Source organism: Bison bison, unplaced genomic scaffold, assembly GCF_000754665.1.
Source record: "Bison bison bison isolate TAMUID 2011002044 unplaced genomic scaffold, Bison_UMD1.0 scf7180017864238, whole genome shotgun sequence".
Classification (NCBI taxonomy): Eukaryota; Metazoa; Chordata; class Mammalia; order Artiodactyla; family Bovidae; genus Bison; species Bison bison.
In genome coordinates, this window is record NW_011494810.1 from 3,966,320 (window position 1) to 3,987,383 (window position 21,064).

General features: G+C 43.0%; 1 protein-coding gene across 2 annotated transcripts in view; it reads right to left on the reverse strand.

Annotated features, from left to right (window-relative positions):
- The window catches only part of SEMA6A (sema domain, transmembrane domain (TM), and cytoplasmic domain, (semaphorin) 6A), a 129,444-nt gene that overhangs the window by 943 nt on the left and 107,437 nt on the right, over positions 1-21,064 (reverse strand). For both annotated transcript variants that reach the window (XM_010846595.1, XM_010846596.1), the window contains one exon: positions 4-1,257. In XM_010846595.1, the coding sequence (XP_010844897.1) occupies positions 53-1,257 (1,205 nt within the window). In that variant the 3' untranslated portion in view covers positions 4-52. The remainder of the gene's footprint in view (positions 1-3; positions 1,258-21,064) is intronic.

The window sequence follows — 21,064 nt, forward strand, 5'->3', positions numbered from 1 at the left end:
GACCTCGCCTTTTCCTGCTGGTTCGACACCTGCCCCCTCCCCACCCCGGGGATTATGTACACGCGTCGTTGGGCTTCATGGATGTGGAAAGAGGGGCAAAGGAGGGTTTGGGGGGCACGTCCGGCTTTAGCGAGGGCGTGCGCTTCAGCCCTGCCCGGGTCAGTGAGTTGTAGGCGCTGTTGAGGCTGGGCTGCCTCGACACAGTCACGGCCTGGCCTGAGGGCTGCGGCGAGCTGTGCGCCTGGATGGAGTCCACCCTCTGTGGGGCAGGGGGCGGGTTGTCTCCCCGGCCAAAGCTCTGGTTCCTGGAGAGGTGGGAGGAATTGGAGGAGTTAGTATTGTTTCTTTTGAGGGTGGCGGCCTGATGGCTTCTGGTGAGCGAGTTCGTGGGGTAGCTCCTCTTATAGTCCAGCCCGTAGGACGAGGAGGGGCGCATCTCCAGCCGCTTGCTCAGGCCGTTCTGCGACAGGGAGGCTCCGGGAGGGCCTAGGGAGGCCTCCCGCTGGGGGACTTTGGGGGGCAGGCTGTCCAGGTTCTCCACCAGGTTCACCCCATGGTTGGGACTCTTGCTGCTGAGATGTTCCTTGATGGTCTTATACTCCAGGGTGGCCGCCTGGTCCTCCAGAGCCATCTGTGCCACCTCGCTCATTTTGGGCTGGTCCACGTACTCGTGCTGGTAGCCCTGCCGCGTGGTGGGCAGCACGACCACGCTGGGGATGTGGCTGGGGGAGGCCCGCAGGGGCAGGTCAGTGGGGATCACTGGGGAGCCCATGGGGGGCATGTCCTTGGTGCAGGCGTTGATGAGGTTCTGATTCCGTTCCCACTCACGGCTGCCACGGCTGGGCTTGCGTTTCTGCTGCAGCGTTGGCGTGGACTCCGGGGTGGGCAGGGCGGCCAGGTCCAGGTGGTGCTGATCGGCCTTGATGAGCATCTTGGCGGTGTTGCTGGGAGTGGCGAGCTTGCCGTTGTGCATGAGTGGCGTGAGGATGGCCTCTGGCTTGGGGTCTTTGGACTGGGTGTCCCCGAATAGGCCACTGAGCTTGGTGACGCTGCTCATGGAGCCGCGGCGCGAGTGGGTGAGCTCCTTCTCCTTGCGCTGCACGGAGGACACGTCTTTGCGCCGGTGATCGCAGACGCAGTAGACGATGATGCCCGAGAACACGGCCCCCATGACAAAAGCCAGAATGACCGCGATGGCCAGGAGGGTGACAGGAACGAGCTGGTCGTGGCCTTTGAGATAGCTCTCCCGAATCACTCCTGCAAAAGACATCGCATATGGTGTGAAGAAATGAGAGCAGACCCCGAGGCTTAATTTTGTTTGGCATTCACCCTGTTAATTAATAACAGTAATAAGTGACAATGGCACCTCTGCAGAACTTGTCTTTGAGGCTCCCTCTTGCCAAACATTAACTCATTAATCCTCCCTGCCCCACCCCCTAGGATGTAAACAGACTTCCCTTATTGTCTTCTTTGTGTTTTGGAAAGGTGCATTCCCCTCTTTTCAAGTATGGGCTCTAAGTTGGTTCAGTCCGTGGAATATGGCGGGTTTTTCCTTTCCAAAATCTAATCCTTTTTCCCTTTTCATCTTTTTTTCAATCTTCCCCATCATAAAAGTGCCAGTGAGGTATTCTGAGTCTGGGGAAATAGGCAATACTTTTATGCATGTTAAATGAACAAATGGCACAATGCTCCAGGCTTCCAGGGAGTTTGCTGATGACTTACTTCCTGGTGGGCCCCATGGCCTCTGTCTGGAGAACAGCTAGGTTAGCATTTCAAGCAACAGGGAGAAAGACAGTGGGTATCATTTATAATGAAAGAGAGTAGCTAAAGCCCATAGATTACAAATGTTTATGCTGATTTTGCATCACTTCTCCCAAAACAAAGAACCCATGTAAAAAAACTCAATTTTAGGTAAATAAGCTGAATATTTGAATGAAGCTCTTCCTCTACTTGAGCTGAAAGAATATTTCAAAGTAGAGACCATTTGGGGTCCTGTAGTGGGTTTGAGAAGTGTCAGGTCTCATTATTACAGCTAGAGTTTGCTGTCACGGTGAGATTCTTCAGCAGAGCTAATCTCTTCAATTTAATAAAAATTATGTGACTCTGCCTGTCAATAATCTTACACTACATTAACCAAGATGCTGTTTCTGAAGAAAGTGGCTTTCCCTGTTCCTGCTTAATCAGCCACCAAGCTGAGAGACTCTAATCAAATGCAAACACTGAAGCTTTTATTTTTTAAAGCCAAGTGAGAATACACATCACAATTGTCAGATCTTAAGTGCTTGATGCAGTAGCTGAAAAAATAAAATCTCAAATACCTCAATTCCTGCCTCTGGAGAGTGAAAGAACATGAATACATTAGAGGCTCTAACATAGGCTGAGGAAATGTAAACATTGTTCCTATTATGGAAATGATAGTAAGACAGAAAATGTACCTTCTCTGGTCTCAGGAGACACATTTTTCATCAACTAAATCAACTCTTTCTGGAATATGTTTAATGTATTTTACTGGCAGATATCAGTAGTACAGAATGAGAATAAAATGAAATAAAAACCTCTACCCTTTCCCAAACCCACAACACACAACCCTTACACTTCTGTTGAAATGCTTTGTGTGTGACACCCGAGACCCTGAGGAAATGCAGCTTTGTCATGGGGTTTTTCTGTTACAATATTTTGATTGGTGAAGCAATGGTTTTAAAACTCAGAAAACTTAGCCTGGAGAAGAAAGCATTCTCTTTCTCTTTGTGTACTGTCCTCATCCCCTCAATCGTGACATCACAGTTGGTTGCTGTGGAAATGACTGTCCTGTGACAAAGGATTGCAACTGCAGGTGGGGAATAAATATTATAGAAACACCAAATATCTCTTGAGAAACAAAGATTCTGTGATTAAACAAATGCCCTTGGTGTTGAAGGGTAAGGGGGGAAACTCACCCAGGGAAAATACGATCAGACACTGACTAATTTCCAAATGTGACACTTGTCAAATATTTCACGATTTATCTTCATGAACTTTTAAAGGGTAGAAACTGAGAGGCAAAAAACCAGCAGGAAATTCAGCTAAAACTCACACCTTTTTAGGCTGTGGAGCTCCCCAAACAGTGGGGTGTCTTGCATCCAAATATGTTGTAATACCAAGTAACTGCGCTAATGAGAATTTCTTCCTTAAATTTGCATTTCCTTGTTATAGCAACCAATTTTCTTTCAACTTTGGTTTTGCATAGTGTTCTACTAAACATCATTTTTAACCACCTACATATGATGGCACAGAAATGTACACCTGTGAATAAAATGGGCTTAATTTCACTTATTGACTTGGTGATGTCAGTGGGGTGTAACACAGGCTAGGCCCCCCCAATACAGATATTAGGTAGATTGTTTCATAGCAGTGGGCATTTCTTGGGCCCCTTCTGGCAACTGTATTTATGGGGGCTCCCCAATAAATTCATATTTGTGATAGGTAGTGATCTACAATTGGCTGTCAATTTACAATTTAAATTACCATCTAAGTTTAAGAGGATCATAGAAGAAGGCTAGAGCAATCCATTTGTTTCATTTATTGTTTAATTGGGAAAACTGCAAAATTTTAAAGTATATACATTGCTTCTTCTTAACTTTGCTTTTAGCTCCCAAATAGTCTTTCATGTCTGAAGGTGCTTAACTATCCGAGTCTCTTGGACCCCATTTGCTCTTTCACTGGGAAAGACTCTTTTAGTGCATGACATTTGAGTTCAGGTTTTTGGTTGTTTAACAAATCAAGCAGGGTCTGACCTTTGAGAAAAATAGTCTCAGACAGCTTTCTTTGGCTCATTTTGTTATGTAAATAGTGTCTTTAAAAACCTTTCTGCATTTCTTGGGCTTTGAGATAGCTACCTTGAAACAGGTGGCTTCCCTCCTCTGCTTGTGCAAAATCAGAAACCCCATGTCCAAAGTTAGAAACAGATCAGAGATTAACTTGAAAGCAAAGTCAAGAAGATAAGACGTGAAAAGTTATTTTTGGAAGATGCCTTCCAAACTTAAAGCTTTCTGATTATATCATAAGAAAAGGGCAAAGCAGCATCTGTGGAAATGATTAAATCAGCTTTGTACAGATGGTCATTGTGAAGACTTGAACACACCAGACCTGTCAGTCAGGCTGAGGGTAGTGTAACACTAGAGATCTTGCTCCCACTTACTGCTGGGTGACCATTAAGCAAGTGACAATGTCTCTGGGCCTTAGTTTTTTCCATCTGTAATGTGGGGTAAACACCCTTAATTTTAATGCCTTACTGTGTAGTTATAAGAATCAGTTGAAATAATGATTAAGAAAGAGCTTAAGTACAGCAGTTTGCTGGACACATCTAAAGATCAGAGGAAGCCACCAAAGAGAGATGGGGGGTTAGTAGCTCACGGAGGGCTTAAGAGTGACAGTCACAGCTTTGCCATTAGATTCTATTTGCTATGGGTCTCCCAGAGGAGGGGCAGACGTGTTCTTCCCAGCTCCAATCCTTGGGCTTTGCAAATGTTGCCAAAAGGTTGATATGTTGAGGCAACATCAGGGAACATGTACCTCTGTTTCAGGATTGCCTGTAGGCCCTGAATTTTGAAATAAGTGAAACAACAACAGTGGGAAATGTTGAGCAAAACACAGTGATTATATTAATAGTTGGGCTTCCCAGGTGGCACTAGTGGTAAAGAACCTTCCTGCCAGTGCAGGAGATGTAAAGAGACGCAGGTTTGATCCCTGGGTTGAGAAGATCCCCTGGAGGAGGGCTTGGCAATCACTCCAGTATTCTTGCCTAGAGAATCCCTTGGACAGAAGAGCCTGGTGGGCTATAGTCCATGGGGTTGCAAAGAGTCTGACATTACTGAAATGACTTAGGACTCACGCATATTACTAGTTAGACTCCTGCTGCTGCTGCTGCTGCTAAGTCGCTTCAGTCGTGTCTGACTCTGTGCGACCCCATAGACGGCAGCCCACCAGGCTCCCCCGTCCCTGGGATTCTCCAGGCAAGAACACTGGAGTGGGTTGCCATTTCCTTCTCCAATGCATGAAAGTGTAAAGTTAAAGTGAAGTTGTTCAGTCATGTCCGACTCTTAGCGACCCCATGGACTGTAGCCCACCAGGCTCCTCCGTCCATGGGATTTTCCAGGCAAGAGTACTGGAGTGGGGTGCCATTGCCTTCTCCGAGTTAGATTCCTAGTGGGGTAATAATCCTATAATCAGCTCCTTGAGGGTAGGGTACATATTTTATATGTGTTTATAATCCTCACCATCCCCAGGGCTCTTGGTCGAGCACTTACTGAGTAATTATTAAATAAATGGGTTTGCAACACATTTAGAGACAGATTTTAAATAAACTTCTAAACTTGGTGGGTCATCTTTGAAGTGATTTGCTTCTGAAATCACAGAATATCCCCATATAACAGAATATAATCATACTAACAACCATTAGATGAAAGAAATCTATAAAGGTGCTCGATATGTATTCAAAATAATAATAGGATAAACTATTTTTAAAGTAAAAAGATATTTGTTCTGGGATAATTCCAAAAGAGAGGATAAAGGTAAATGGGTTATTTGTAACAACTGAGTGCTCCAGCGAAATCAGCTAATACAAAACCAATGCGTCTTTGCAAAGGGCTCAGGGTTAGGGTTGGAGGAACATCATTGCTTCAGGAGTGGCGCGGAAACCCTAGGCAAGTAGAAGGGCCTTTGTAGGGTGATGCCTTTTCCACCCTGGGCTGTTGGAATACCTTCCTCTACCGACCCCTGGGCCTTCTGCTCTCGCCAGTTGAAAATGGGGCATTAGTAATGAAAAGAGTATCTGAGAAACCCTTTGCATTGATTCATTAACCACCAGCTATTTCTCACTAGTCATGAGGTGCTAAATGGTTATTCTTTCCACCTTCCTATTGCAGGAAGCTAGACACACAATGGCCCAAAGATTTCTCTGAAATCATGCCTTAAATTGGCAGAACTGAGAAAGAATAGAATCTCCACTCTTTTTTTTTTCTGAGCTGAGAGAGTTTTCAGAGGCTGCTGGAAGGAGGTCTCAGAGGGGCAGTGTGAAGCTCTTTAGAGGCTGAAAAGATTATGAACAACCCCACCCTCCAGGCCCTACAATATGTAATTCACAATAAGAGCAGTTATAAATGGCAAAATAAGAGGAAACCCAACACAGTTCTGATTTTTCCTATGATGACGATGTCCATGCACTTTGAAATGTCAAACATCAAGTTCCTTATTTAAATAATGGTTTTTGGTAGCTCGAAGATTCTCTACCATTGCCTCTAGTCTGCACAGGATGCCCAGCGCCAGGCTTGGGAACAACATGCCTCAGAAAAGATACTCTCCTAACTCAGGGCTGGATTGTGATGTTGTTGGCGCCTTGACTGTCCTCTCCTGGACTAACAAGGTTTTGACCAAATGCACCTTGTGGCTGCCTTCAGCAAGCAATTACTGAGCATGGATGAAAGTCCCTTGGTGGGCTTTGGGGGGACAAAGATGAAGGAGGCACAAAGTCTGTGATCCAGTACGGGAGAAGATAGGTGTGTGCATATGAACTACATCCAAAGCCCAGAAGCATCATGAGATGATTGCTTCTACCTAATACGGATGGGCAAAGGCTTTATATAGGAGCTGGCGTTTGAGCTAAGACTTCAGGTGCATGGGATGTCAACCCAAGTGGAGAGAGCAACAAGAACCCAGGCATGGAAGGGAGGAAAGAGCAGGCTGTGTTCAGTGATGGCCAGTGGTCCAGGTGCCTTCTAGCCTCTTAGCTCTAAGCACCACCTCTCTGCTGCATTCTCATTGCTTCTGGGCTTTCACACAGGCTGCTCCCTCTGCCCAGAAAACCCCTGCTCACCTCCCAGCCTTCTGACCTCCTCCAGGTCTCAGCTGACCTGAAGAAAGTGTCTCCAATTCCCTCAAGCCAGTTTAGCTCTTCCTTCTGTTAAGGGTTCCTGGACCTCTGCACCTCTCTCCCCTAAAGTCATCACTTATGATGCTCTGTTTTTTACACCTAAATTGCTCCAGACAGATCCAGGAAGGAGAGATTTTCTGCTCCGCTGCACCCCCAGGCATACAGGTGCTCAGTAAATAGCTGTTAAATAAATAGTAAATGAGTGCATGCCTGAATGAGTACTTGGAGGGGAAGATAGGAGTGAGAGCTGAACCCCATTTGGAAACAGGCTGTGAAAAGCCTTGAAAGTCTAAAAAAGATGTTTAGAAGACATGTCCATTTGGAAGGAAAATTACCGATTAATTTACCTGTGATTTCAAGGGTCTTCTTGCCTAAGAAAACTGACTTTCAGCTTATTCTGTTCCACACTGAATCCATTATTGAGAAACTACAGGCTTCCAAGAGTCAGTACCTTTGCATCAAAAGCACAGCCAGCCTACTTGAATTTATTATCACTGTTATTAAAATAAGACTCTGTCTTCAACTATACTTATCCCCTGCACCATACAGACATGGCTGGGAGATGTTACCTGTCCTATCAAAGAAATGAAGCCAAACAAAGAGAAATAAATTTACTTTCGCACCTGTTAAACTAAGTACCAAAGGAAAAGCCTTACCCATCCCCACTCCAGTTACCTTGCTAAGTACATGAGACCTTCTACTATCAGAACCTTGAAATGGTTAAGTGCACACTTTCCCCTCTCACCCCTGTTCACTGGACTGCCTGTTTCGGAGCTGCTGCGATATGATGGATGTGTCTGTCTCCACAGTGAAGTGATTAATAGGCATCTGTGTGAAGCGGACCCGCTGACCACAAAGACAACAAAGCCTCTCTGTGTCCTTTAGAGAAATATGCAGAGGCAAAAAGGAGGATGGACATTTCTTCCACCACTGAGCCAGAGCGGGGCTCGTGTTGGGCCTGAGAGCTAAGAAAGATGGCAAAATACCAAGAAAAGCTCCGGAGTGGGATCCCCTAAAAATAGACTCTTGCTTCTGCTTTATAGTAAGACAAGCCTGTAATTTCCTTGAAATCCTCATAACAACTTGGGTGAATGGAATCCAACAACCCAATTTTTCTTGTTTGAAAATCTTAAGTGCACCAAAATGCCAGCCTCAGAGTCCTGCAAGGCAGCATGAATGAATGAACGAGTCACGGGCCAAGCATCGCGGCCGCTAACCACAGAGGACCCGCTGTAATCCCTGCAAAGAGAGAAAAAAACAAATAGGGGAAAAACCTAACTGCAGATAATTTATTCTCAGAGCCACACCCCGGCCCATGGAGATGACCACACGGAAAGTGCAGGGGGAGCTCTCTGTGGTTATCTCGGCAGGAAGCAGCCTTCTCCTAGTCTTACACGGCATAATGCGAACCAGATGGCTTAGGAATAAACGGAACCACCAGCAGCCATGGAAATGGGCTCAGAGTTTACAACTCAAACTTTCCCTTTTTATTTTATTTTCAAATCGTTTTTTTCCCCCCTGGCAGGCCAAAGATTAGGTACTGGAAGAGGCCATGGTCTGTCTTCCAGAGGTATCAAGTTAATGACTGACCACGCCACAGTAGAGACAGCTTCCTGGCTGTTTAATATCTTCCGTTCAGAGGCTATTTTAAAACTCCCATATTGAAATGATGCTGCCTGTGGTCGTCTGCCGATGAATCCACTTCCAGTCCTATCACCTCTGAAACTGATGCATTATTTGTTGTGGCGATGCCATCGCAGGAGGAAAAGGGAGGATGAGCATAAAGCTTCATTTTCCCCTCCGTGCCAGTGGGAGTGCTTGGTTGGCTCCTCCTCCTCGGCCCCACTATTTTAGACTCGGCCCTGCCCCTGGGAGGACTGCACCCAGAGCGGAGATGAGGTCTAGAATGGGGGTCATGATCAGATCATTTTTAAAAGCCATGCTTTGGAATGTTGACCTGTGGTTCCATGTGCTGAGACTCTCACTGTCTTTGTAAAGGTAATGACTATTTCAGATGGGCCAAGTTTTAAGCAGAATTTGCATGGTTTACTTTCCTTCTATTTGAGGTTTTCTTTCTTGGAAGACTAGAAACCCAACATCTAAAGTTTTGGAAACCAGACAAAGCATTTCTGTTTTCCAGCTTCCCGGTTCCATCTTTCTTTGCTCTCTTAAGAGACATCAAGGCTACAAAATAAGGAAGTAGATCGTCTTATAAAATTGTGGAATTTGGGTCATTCTTTGGAATTTTTTGCAGCACTCTGATTTTTTTTCTCTGCAATGCAAAGATAAAACAAATTTGAGGAAACAGGTTTGTTTAAATACTCTTAAACTTACTGTTAAGGAGACAGGTTTGTTTGAATACTCTTAAAACTTAAACTTACTGGGAATATAGTTCATGGAATCTGGGTTATAGATGATTTTGGGTATTATTGGTTAAGAATGTAAATCTTGAGATCATAAAGACCTGGGTATCAGTCTTGAATCTATAACTAACTAGTTGTGTTCCTGGGCAAGTCACTCAATCTCTCTAAGCCCCAGTAGTATTGACTCTGAGATGGGTGTTGTGGATGGATTAAATAGATTGAATAAACGAATTCATGTAAAGCATTTAGCACTGTGCAGGACACATTTAATGCTCAATTAATAATGTAAGGTGAGTGTTTCCAACTGACAAGTTACCTGCTTTCTGTGTGGTCCCAGATAAACTGTTTTGATGCAACACTTTGGGTTCAAGTGTGTTAACCAAGAATGGAGAAATAAGGATTTAAAAATATAACAGAATCTTGGAGAGAGACCTTAAATAAGATAGCCCATACAATTTGAAAAGTGTCCTAAATTAGGGTGACTCCGTATTAGTAACCTGTTGGAAATACAAATCCTTGGGTCCTACTAGAACTTTTGAATCAGAATCTCTGGAGATTGGGTTCAGAAATCTGTGTTTTAACAAGGCCTCCAGATGATTCATACATTCGCTAAAGCTTGAGAGGCACTGCCCTAAATGATAGGAATAATATTCCAGAGAACAACATCAAAGTGTTTCACTTTGAAATCCAACCCCAGACAGCACTGAGGCAATGTGTAGCCAGACTTGCTAAATTATTTGTAAAATAAAAAAAATAATAATGCAATCTTCCTTGATGTTCACGAAAGTATGAATCTTTAGTGGGTCTTGTGTATGACATTTTCTTGCAGTTGCCATATTCTGACAAAGGATACAAAATTGATGTGATTTTATTGGTGAGAACAATACATCCCTAACACTTCCCCTTGGTACCTGACAAAAGCTTGACGTATGGCGTAAAATGCTGTACCACTACTTCTGTAACAGAATCAACCCTTCTGCTGGAGCCAGAAGCTGCTGGCAAAATGCCCACTGTCTCTTTATTTGCCCCACCATAAAGTCGCAGGAATTTCTCATGCTCCCCATCTCTGTCCCAGGGGCCTTCAGTTAGTGGATGGTCCTAGAGAGCCCAGTCAGGACTGGGTCTCGGGGACAGAGGAAAGAGAAGCTTGGTAGGAGCTCACTACCAAATAGTTGCGTAGAGCATCCTCCCTTAAAGCTTGCATCCCATGTCACCTTGAAATCTCCTCAAACAATGCACAGCCATCAAGGGACATCTGGTTCAGGGGATCTTTCCCCTTACCTCGCCACGATCAGACAAGAGAATAAAAAACCCAGGAAGATTCTTTTCCTTTCTTTTCTGGATAGAAGTAGGGGACCTGAGCTCATGTTCTGTTCCTCAAATGAAGGTCCTGCTTTACAACGTGCACTCAGCAGAGCTCGGTGGTTACACATCTGCTGAGGTGAACTGAATCTGCAAACCCATAGAATTATATAAGACATTTTAAGTTACATTAAATTTCTGCTGTGTGCTTTTAAATCACGGAGTGCAAGACCCGTCAGCACTTAGGGTATATTTATTACCTTAACAAATGTCAGATGATTGTGTCCAGTGTTATCTATTATTTATGAATAACAAAAGGCTGTAGGGCTGGAAATGACAGGCTCTAATATGTCCAAAAGGTTAGGCGTAACGCAGTGTGCTGCCCTGTAAATTTCTTGACATCATTTTCTCTCCTAATGAGCGCTGTCTGTGGTGATTGTACTGAACTTTCATTATCTCTATACAGTTCCTAATGGCTGCGCCTGCCTTCAGTGAAGAAATCTAATTGCAGATACATATTTGAAAAAGAGTGCATCTTTTTTAAAAACACAAATTTTAAAAATAATTGCAGTGGGAAATTCCTATTGTCACATTAAAAAGGAATCTCTTTACAAAGGTAACACCCAACTATAGACTTACAAGAGCTTAAGAAATACTAATTAAGGATGACAAACCTTCATACCACCCGTAATTAGCTTTCTGACACCTATGAAGAGCCCGTGTTCTCTGTACCCAATATATGTGAATTTACCCAGCTGTGTTTCAGTGGTTGACTCTAGAGTCTTTCTGTGACTGAAGTGCTGGGAGACTGGTGTCTGATGGGGTTCTTGTGGGTCTGCTCAGGCCTGCAGCACAGTCACACGCTTGGCAGGACTTTACCTATTATGACTTGCATAGCCTGTGTCTCCCTGCAACCACCGAGTGGATACAGCGCTTCCATCCTCTTTCCTTCTATAGCAATGGCATGAATTATGTATTCTGAGCAACTCTTGCAGCTTTTGAGGCCATTCTCATGTATAATGTCAAGAAAAGAGAGGCTATCCTCAAGAAATTTCCCTGTTTCCACCATTTTGCCCTTGCTAGACTACTTTGTCTGTGGAGCAGTGAGGTTTGCAAAGTCAAACCTGTATATAACAAGCATTTTTTTTTTTTTAACTCCAAGAAACAAGGCTATCAGAAAGAGTTCTGAGACAAAGCTAGTATTATTTTCCCATTAATATACGTGCTCCAAAATACACACTGACTCTTCCCAATTTGATTGTGAGGACAAAACAAATTTTAGCTGAGCACAGTGCAGTTGAGCCAATTAAAGAGCACATTTTTAACTACACCAGATGTTCAGTTAATACGATCATGCCTAACCTAGTCCCTGTAGTCCTTGAAAGTTCCATTAAGCTGTCAGAAAACTTTGTCACTTGTGTGTGTTTTTGTGCAAAAGATAGGAGAGAAAGGGGGAAAAAGATTGAAAGAAAAGGGTGAGGCAAATGAATTCATGTCAAGGGTGATGTGGCTTAAAAAAGTAGCTACAGATTAAAGTAAGTAGCACTTTTAGAGGTGAACTGATTTTTTTTTTAACACCCCAAGATTTAAGTTGCTGATTTTAAAATAAAAAAGTCTCTCTAATCATAATTTGAGTCCTTTTTTTTTTTTTTTGAGAAAATGATGTTAAGTGAAGATAAAAGGTTCAATTGGTATTTCTAGAAAAGAAAATTCAAATATTGGTGTGCACTTTCAGGCAGGCAGGGAGACGAAACAGCTTTCTACGTGGCTGACATTTAACTTCTTTTCCTTCTACCCTTTCCACAATAATCTCATCAAGACCCCAGATAAATTTAGCAAGTTGTCAAGAGGATACAAAATTAATTAGGTCAAATCTACATCTCTGCCTGTGCGGCTGAAAGAACAATTACAGCTGACCACGTGGGTATCCTGCTGCCCCACCCCCAAACACCCATGCTCGCAGGGAACCTTCCAGGTCGTCCAGTAGAGAGCCCAGTGCCTGGCTGGCTCACAATAGATCATTTTCCTTGGTGCCTCAAAGAAATGTCAGAGACTACCAATAGATTCCTTTTCTGGCAGGTGACAAAGAAATATTAATTTAGTAAAAGTTAGCATTGGCAGGTGGGTTCTTTACCACTAGTGCCACCTGGGAAGCCCCAAATGGTGGCACCCTGAATTATATTATCATTTCTTTCTCAGTCTCCCCCTGCCCTCCCCCGCCATTTCAAAATCTGTTCTGGATGAAGTCTGGCGTGTGCCCTGCACCCCAATGTTCTACCCACTGACACAGAAGGTGGAGTCTGGGGCTCAGCTTTACCAGCACAGAGGTCTTAGTTTGGCATGAAACAGCTGTAGAAAATGCCAGTGATATACAGAAAAACACTATAGATTCAAAACTGATGCAAAATTCTATTTTCCAAACATATTGTGTATGTGTAATTAACAATCTATAGGACTGAATAATCAATTTATTATTTATCTATCATCTGTCAGTCTCTTTGATCTCTGTATTTCCCTCCCTCCCACCCACTGCCTACAGGTAAAGCCAAAACCCCTGAGCATGACTTTTAAGGTTGCAGACTAGCATTTCAATCTCAGTTCCCTTTCTGACCCTTTATGTGCTTCTCTGAACTCTCAGCCTTTGCCATGCCCCACTGCTAGCCAAGAGGCCACCTGTGGGTACCCCCTGCTAACCTGCAGGCTCCTTGTGTATAGCCTCCATGAATCAGATCAGCCTGTACTATAGCACTCAGCAGAAGGCTCCCATATAGCACACATGTTTGCTGAATGTTTTGAATGCATGAAGAAAGAAATGAAGGAAAGTTGCTGTTTTCCCTTTCTTTGATACTAGGGTTTGTGGTTTAGTCGCTAAGAGTCGCTGACTCTTGTGGCTCCATGGACTGTAGCCCGCCAGGCTCCTCTGTCCATGGATTCTCCAGGCAAGAGTACTGGAGTGGATAGCCATTTCCTTCTCCAGGAGATTTTCCCGATCCAGGAATTGAACTTGGGTCTCCTGCATTGCAGGCAGGTTCTTTACAACCAAGCTAGGGTTAATGTTACTAAAGTGTAGTTAACTTACTACATCTCTGGGGCCTCCCAGGTGGCTCAGAGGTAAAGAATCTGCCTGCCAGCGCAAGACCTGCAAGGGACTTGGGTTCAGTCCCTGGGTTGGAAAAATCCCCTGAAGGAGGAAATGGCAACCCACTCTAGTATTCTTGCCTGGAGAATCCTATGGACAGAGGGCTGCAAAAAGCCACTCACGACTGAGGGACTGAAATGCATGCCTTTCTTTGCGACTAGGGTTAGTGTCACCATTATTACATTTTCTGTTAAATTAACTGTGAAATTTACTATTATTTTCTAGTGCTTTCTGGATTCTAGTTCATCTCCTTCAAAGTCATGTAAATGAGAAATGAAAAAAAAAAGGGCATCCAAATAATTATAGGAAAAAAAAAACCCATATAGTTACATAATAGTAGATAAAAAACCTGAGGTTAAATTAAAATTAGAAACAGTGGTTTTAATCTTGCCTTTGTTTAGGAACAATTTGATTTCTGAGTCTTCTTCACTTAAAAGTGACCCTTGAAAGCTTACTTTTAGTGATAACTTTTTCAATTACCCTAATATCCAAACACAAATACAACTTTTGGAATTAGATATAATGAAAATATTTTTTCCGAGAATGAAGTTGTTAACTTTAATTGCTCTTATGTAGGTTACTATAAATTTCCTAAGAGTTAAAGGGCAGATGTAGACTAGAGATTAAATCTTATATACTTACTGAATAAATTATCAGCAGCCTCTTCAATAGAATTGCCAAGGTCGCAAATCAATATGCAGAACTCTTGGTTAAATTTCAACTTCAGGTAAGTAATAATGTTTTAGTGTAAGCATGTCCCATGAAACAGGTGGGGCACACTTATACTAAGAAATTATTCATGGTTTGTCAAATTCACATTTAACTGGGTACTCTGTATTTAATGTAGCAACCCTACTCTTCCACCCTCAGCTGATGTACATCTATTGGTTACCCATGACTATTCTTCAGACTCACTCTAAAGTTTTGGAGATTAAAATAGTTTAACAGAGCATAATAACAATGATAATAAATCTTTAAGGGGCAGGTATAGCACAATTTACAAATTTAAAACTATACGAATGGACTGCATTTCATGAACTGTATTTTTCTTTATCAGCAACAACGTAGATGCCAAATTTCTTATGAATTTTGAAGGATGCCTTTCCTCTCCCTCTCAAAACCAGAAATAAGTGAAGTCTTACTCAAAAGCATTGTGGGGAAAACAGCCACCAGTCCCCCATCTCCTTGACCCTCACCAGGCATGCTCCCACCTGGCTAGGTTAGCTGTTGATTGTTAAGAGGAAGTTGCAGCCCTTTGTCTCCCCACTGGCAGCTCCCTCCCCGTCAAACAGAACCCCTCTTAACCCCTTTTGCTTCCAAGACTGTCCTGTTCTATCACATTTAAAAATGGCTGTGGTACTATAGGTTTTATTAATAAAAACTATGAAAATTACTGTCGAGCTTTTTTTTTTTTTAAATAAAGCTCAGAGTGTTCAAAAAGAGCCCAACTTTGCCAGCATTTCCACAAAAATTTTAAATATGAGCTCTGTACCAAAGACACCTCCTTGCCCTCATCCTCCCTGGCAAGTGGTGTATGATTGCTATAATACTGGTACTGAGGGGGACGACTAAAGAAAAGGGGCTGGGAAAGTGTTTCCAAGTCCTGTGTCCTTGATGTGTTCAGCCAAGTTGTCTTCAGTTGTCTAATACCTTTTTCTAAATCTGCTGTGCACCATTTTGCCTTGTGAACAAGGATAATAGTGGTCGTAAAGACTTTTTGGTGCATTTTTGTGTCTGTGTGTGCTTCATCTGTCTGGCGGTTTGATATTTCTTGGACAGGAACTCTGTCTGTCTCTAGTTTAGCCTCTAACTCCTTATTGGCATCCAATACTGTGCAGTGGAGCCAGTAGTAAATTTTGCTTGACGACTCCTCAGAAAACATTTTTGTTATGTTAATGTTACTGAAGAAATGGCAGAAAAAAATGCAGTCCAAGTTTACGAGTCAGGAAAAGATGCTTATTTTTCTGCCTTTATTACCTTCATCAGCAATAATTTTCTGTGTATATATGATCACCTGCATATGACTTGCTAGGAGCCAAGAGATCTCTTTCCTCACTGGGAGAAATAAGATGTTTTAAAACCTTCATCCATTAGATTTTAAGCATTGTTGTTCAGTCACTAAGTCATGTCTGACTCTTTGCCACCCCATGGACTCCTCTGTCGTCCACTGTGTCCTGGAGTTTCCTCAGATTCTTGTCCATTGAGTTGGAGATCCTATCTAACCGTCTCATCCTCTGCTGCCCCCTTCTCCTTTTGCCTTCAGTCTTTCCCAGCATCAGGATCTTTTCCAGTGAGTTGGCTCTTTACATCAGGTGGCCAAAGTATTGGAGCCTCAGCTTTAGCATCAGGCCTTCCAATGAATATTCTGTGTTGATTTCCTTTAGGACTGAACGGTTTGATTTCCTTGCTGTCCAAGGGACTCTCAAGGGTCTTCTTGGCACTTAGCCTTCTTTATGATCCAACTCTCACATGTGTACATTACATGATTACCTGAAAACCATAGCTTTGACTATATGGACCTTTGTTGGCATTTTAAGCATTACAGATTGTTAAATGCAGAAGCAATTGGGCTAGACTCTGTTACCAAACATGCTCTCTGAAAATGGGGTTTCTTAGTCTGTTCATGAGGAAACTCTGACTCTAGGGTTTGGGACTCACAGTAGGTAAAGTTTGAAAGAGAGAAAAGGCAAAGAAAAGGTCAAGTAAAGGTTATTGCCAGGCCAACGGGATGCACTGTAGCACAAGAGTCCTTACAGATCTTGGAAAAGTGTAAGTGCTAGAGGTAAACTGTCCCTGGGCCGCATTAGGGAAGTAACGAGCTGTTGTCTATACTTGGATGCTCACTGCTGGTCTGGAAAGCATCTCGCCAGATGCTTAACAAGCCTAGGATGACTAATTTCTTTTTAGTCAAAATCCATCGTGCTCTCGATTCCTACTTGACCAAACTTCTCATCTCTAATCACAAAGCTCTGTAGTTGGAAGAGAAATCAGAAGAGCGCTAGACTGTATAATTGAAGTGGTCAGGGCCCAGCCAGTAGAAGGTAGCACCCTCATTCAATCTTGTTCTTCCAAATGCCAGAAGCACAGTTTTGGTGGTAATTTCATCCTCGCTGTACTCTGTTAATTGCTCCAGGCCAGAGTTACCCACAGTTTGCTGCTGCTGCTGCTAAGTCGCTTCGGTCATGTCCGACTCTGTGCGACCCCATCCCCGGGATTTTCTAGGCAACAGTACTGGAGTGGCTTGCCATTGCCTTCTCCGACCCACAGTTTAGTCATTAGCTAATAGTGCTGCAAATCAAGGAGTCTCACATACAGTGTTATTTACTTTTAGTATTCCTGTATCCCTCTACTTCCTACATCAGCATTTACTTAGTATTTTATTTACATTGCCTTTAAAATTTGTTTCAGGTGGAAAGTTTATATCATTAAAAAAGTGTCACTTTTCATAACTAGAAGGTAACCACAGAAATAAAATTGCATGCTCAGTCCCTAAGTTGTGTCTGACTCTTTTTGACCCCATGGACTATAGCTCACCAGGCTCTTCCATCCATGGGATTCTCCAGGCAAGAATACTGGAGTGGGTTGCCAGCTCCCACTCCAGGGGATCTCCCTGACCTAAGATTGAACTTGAGTCTCCTGTGTCTCCTGCCTTGGCAGGTGGATTCTTTACCACTGAGCCCCCTGGGAAGCCCCCAAATCAAATTAACTGAAAGTAAAACAGAGTGAGTTCCAGCTAGCTTCAGCTGCATGGCAAAGCCATCTAAAGCCTGTTCTTTCTTCTCAAAAGGATAGTAGTGAGTTTCTGGAGTTGTTAAAGCACCAAACAGACTTTTGTGTTGACATAACTAAGAAGATGGAAGGAGAAATGACACGGGTGTTAACTTTCCACCATATGATTGGGTATTGAAGGCCATGATGTCTCTGAGTCATTTAAATCATCTCTTGTAAGATGTGACCTGTCCTCCTTGGAGGCGATGATGTACTTGAGGAATAAAGAATTGGCTATAAAGAGGATTGTTGATAAACTCTATGGTTTATGCAGTTCCATTCAGGATTGTTAGAAAGTGTGGACAGTATACTCAGCATCCTTTATAGACTTTCTGAATCTTACTGGAATATTATTTCCCAGACTAAAAATTGCTTACAAAACAGCTTGTACATTGATTAAAATATATTCAGCATTTGCTGTACATTTTAGTTTAAATTATTCATTTGATCTCTAATTTAAATTCTGTTTCTACATCTTTTCCTGGTCTGAATTGAGCACATCTTCTTGACTAAATATAATAATGTGATAATAACTTGTTTCAAAGATTTCCCAAAATATATATGCATACTACAGCTCTGGCACTTCCAATCCAATGGGAACATTTTTCTACATATCGACTATTTCATCAGCTTGCTGAGAGCTCATGAGAACTCTAGAAAATAAACTCTGAAGGAGATTTCCTTCTAATCTGGTTTATTCCTGTGTCCTTGGGGCAGTGGTCCATGTGTCCACTGGACATTTATGCTCCACAGCTCTCTTGGCAGAGCTGTCCATGGCTACTCCCCTCACCTATCTTGCAGTCTTCTTGGAAATAAGGTTTTAGAGGACTGTTACTTTGGGTCAGAAACGAGGCACAAGAGTGGCTATTACTTCTCACTATTGCTTAACCTAGAAAAGAAAGCTCTCATTTCTTTTGCTGTGGGAAGGGGGGGTGGGGTGGTGAGGGGAGACAAGCCAAATCTAAAAATAAACTGGATTTTCTTTCTTATTCATAGGTAGTTAGAGCCTCTTTGTAACTACCCATTACCACCTCAATAGTTATAGGATGAGTAAATAATATATATTTTTAAATGTGGCAAAACCAAGAAAGAAGTAGCCAGGGCTGCTTCTAATTTATCAGCTTGGTGATTAAAGGGCTGGCTAGTAGAGGCTCCAGACATCTAGGGAGCCAGAGATAAAACAGGGCAGCTGGCTGTGTTTTTTCCTAATGAATCTAGGGCTTGAAAGATATCAGGCAATTTTAAAGAAAAGCAACAAGGACAAGTGACATTAGACAAGGCCAGCAGGGTAATGAAGGGCAAGGCCAGTTACTGAGAGAGAAAATTACTTCATTTTCTGTGATAATGCTTCTGTGTGCTTTGCGGGTCTCTTCTCACACTTTGTTAGCATGACTGTGTATACACAAACAGTGTTGGAATGCTACCCCCCAGTGTAGAAGGAAAGAGCCTTGGAACGGTCCGCAGAGGGGCAGAGGGCTGGCATCTATTATTAATATTTTGAAAAGGGGAGGCTGAGAACAATGGTAGCAGAAGAGGGTTAGATTGCAAGGTGAGGAACGGGGCTTTGACAGAATGTGGGGGACGCACAGAATTAAATCAAGACGAAAGACACAGTGAGGAAAAGAAAGAAAAAGGCAAGCAAACATACTCTGGAAATGCAGAACTGTTTGGAAGATGAGGTGAGACCAGGAGGGGACCAGCCCAGTAGTGCTCAGCATTTCTGCAGAGCAGAGGTCTGGGCTCATCTGCTCACTGGCTTTTTCCCCCCACAGCAGCCAAAGTAAAAAGGGCACCAGACACTTGATTCCTCTTCAGCTAACTGGTCAGCAGATACCATTTTCTGCTTAGCGGGGAAATGTGTGGTATTTTAGAAACAATTCCAGAGTATATTTAGCTCCTAAAGCCAGGGCACACAAATGTCACATTCCCATTAGACAATCGGCCCAGTGAAAAGAGGACCCACCAGAGGCCTGCAGAAAACCCACGAAACTCTCGCATCCCAGGAGATGCTACACGCACGGATGTGACATCATTAAGGCGCCCACATCAGGGAATGAAAAGAAGCAAGGGGATCACAGATTGGGTCAAGTTAAAGGACGTCATCATGAGTCAGAAAAGAAACAAGACTTTTCCAACAGAGTCACGCCATCACCAAGTCATACCACACAGCGCTTGGCGAAACCAAAGAAAAGTTGGAAATAAATCATGAACATTAAAGTTGGAAATAAATCATGAACATTCAACAGAAAAAAAAAAAAAAACACTTCAGAGCAAAATGGAAATCAAAATCATAAAAAATCATGGCAAAAGGAACATTAAGCTACATCACATTTTTATTTTTTAAATTTCGGCATAACAACTCGTTGTCGTTGCCCCATCAAATACATAATCAGTTGTCAAAAAATGAAGCTCCAGTTTGACAGGGCAAGGCAAAGAGCTAATAGCACGAGAACAGTGATCATGTTAAACACCCATGCAATCACCTCTGCCACCATTGTTTGACAATCTGTAGACTGCTTCCAGCTTTGTCAATATTCATAAGAAGACCCAAGAGAATGAACAATGCCGAATTTTCAAATGATCTGTCAAAGTGTTAATTGGACTCTTTGATAACCTCCATCCCCTGGGAGAGTTAACGACTGGAGAAAATTCTCGCCATCCGTCTTGGGGAAGTGAGGAGGAAATGACTATAACCAACTGCTAGATATTTGGTTGACATATTTAGTGCTTTACTGGAAAGGCTGTTTGGTTTTTCAGAAAGTCGCAGTGGGCAAACACAATGTGATTTTTACTGTGTTGTCTCTTCTTGAGTAGTCGGCCAAGACTAACACATCTGTGGTCGAGAGCCACACAAAACAAATAATGGCACATGTTAGGGCTGGTATAGCCTGCGGTGGTAGTTCTGCCCTGTCACAAACGGATCTGGTGCTGTCTTGAGGTGGTGAAGAGCAGGGATCCCACCAACTTAAGTGGCTGCCGAGACACCAGCTTCTTTAAAAAAAAAAAATATTGGGGCAGGACATATTAGCAGTAAGAAGTTACAGGAGAATAATAAAATCGACTAAAGGAGTAAGTTCACAAGTTAAAAGGGTTGCATCGTCCTATGTGGGCTTGGCATGTAGCGGCTGAGTGTACGGCATTCTCAGGAGAGGAGCCTCCAGAAAAAAAAAGAAAAGGATGAAAATTTAGCGTGAGTCTCCTAAGCAAACATTCTCTAAAAGCAGAGATGGAAGTATGTATACAGAAACCTGTGGGGGAGGACACTGAGACTGTCTTCCAAAGGTCACCAGAGCTGGTCTGCCCTCGACACTCAAACCCCCGCTTGGATGAAACTCTTGAAAACATATAGAAGTAAACAACGCTGAATGGGGAGAAACAGCTCGCAACATAACTGAGCTTTTCAGTCTCTGATTTACAGGACTGTTTTTTGGACAAGTAAAGGCCTCTTTGGTTGCAGCTGCAACTAAAGTAGGATGTGTTACCAGAAGCAGCAAATGGCGAGAAAAGAGATGACATTTCCTGTCTCTAGTCTCTAGCAAAGAAAGCCGGGGAGAATTTAGGACAGTTCACAGTAGAGTCCCTTTC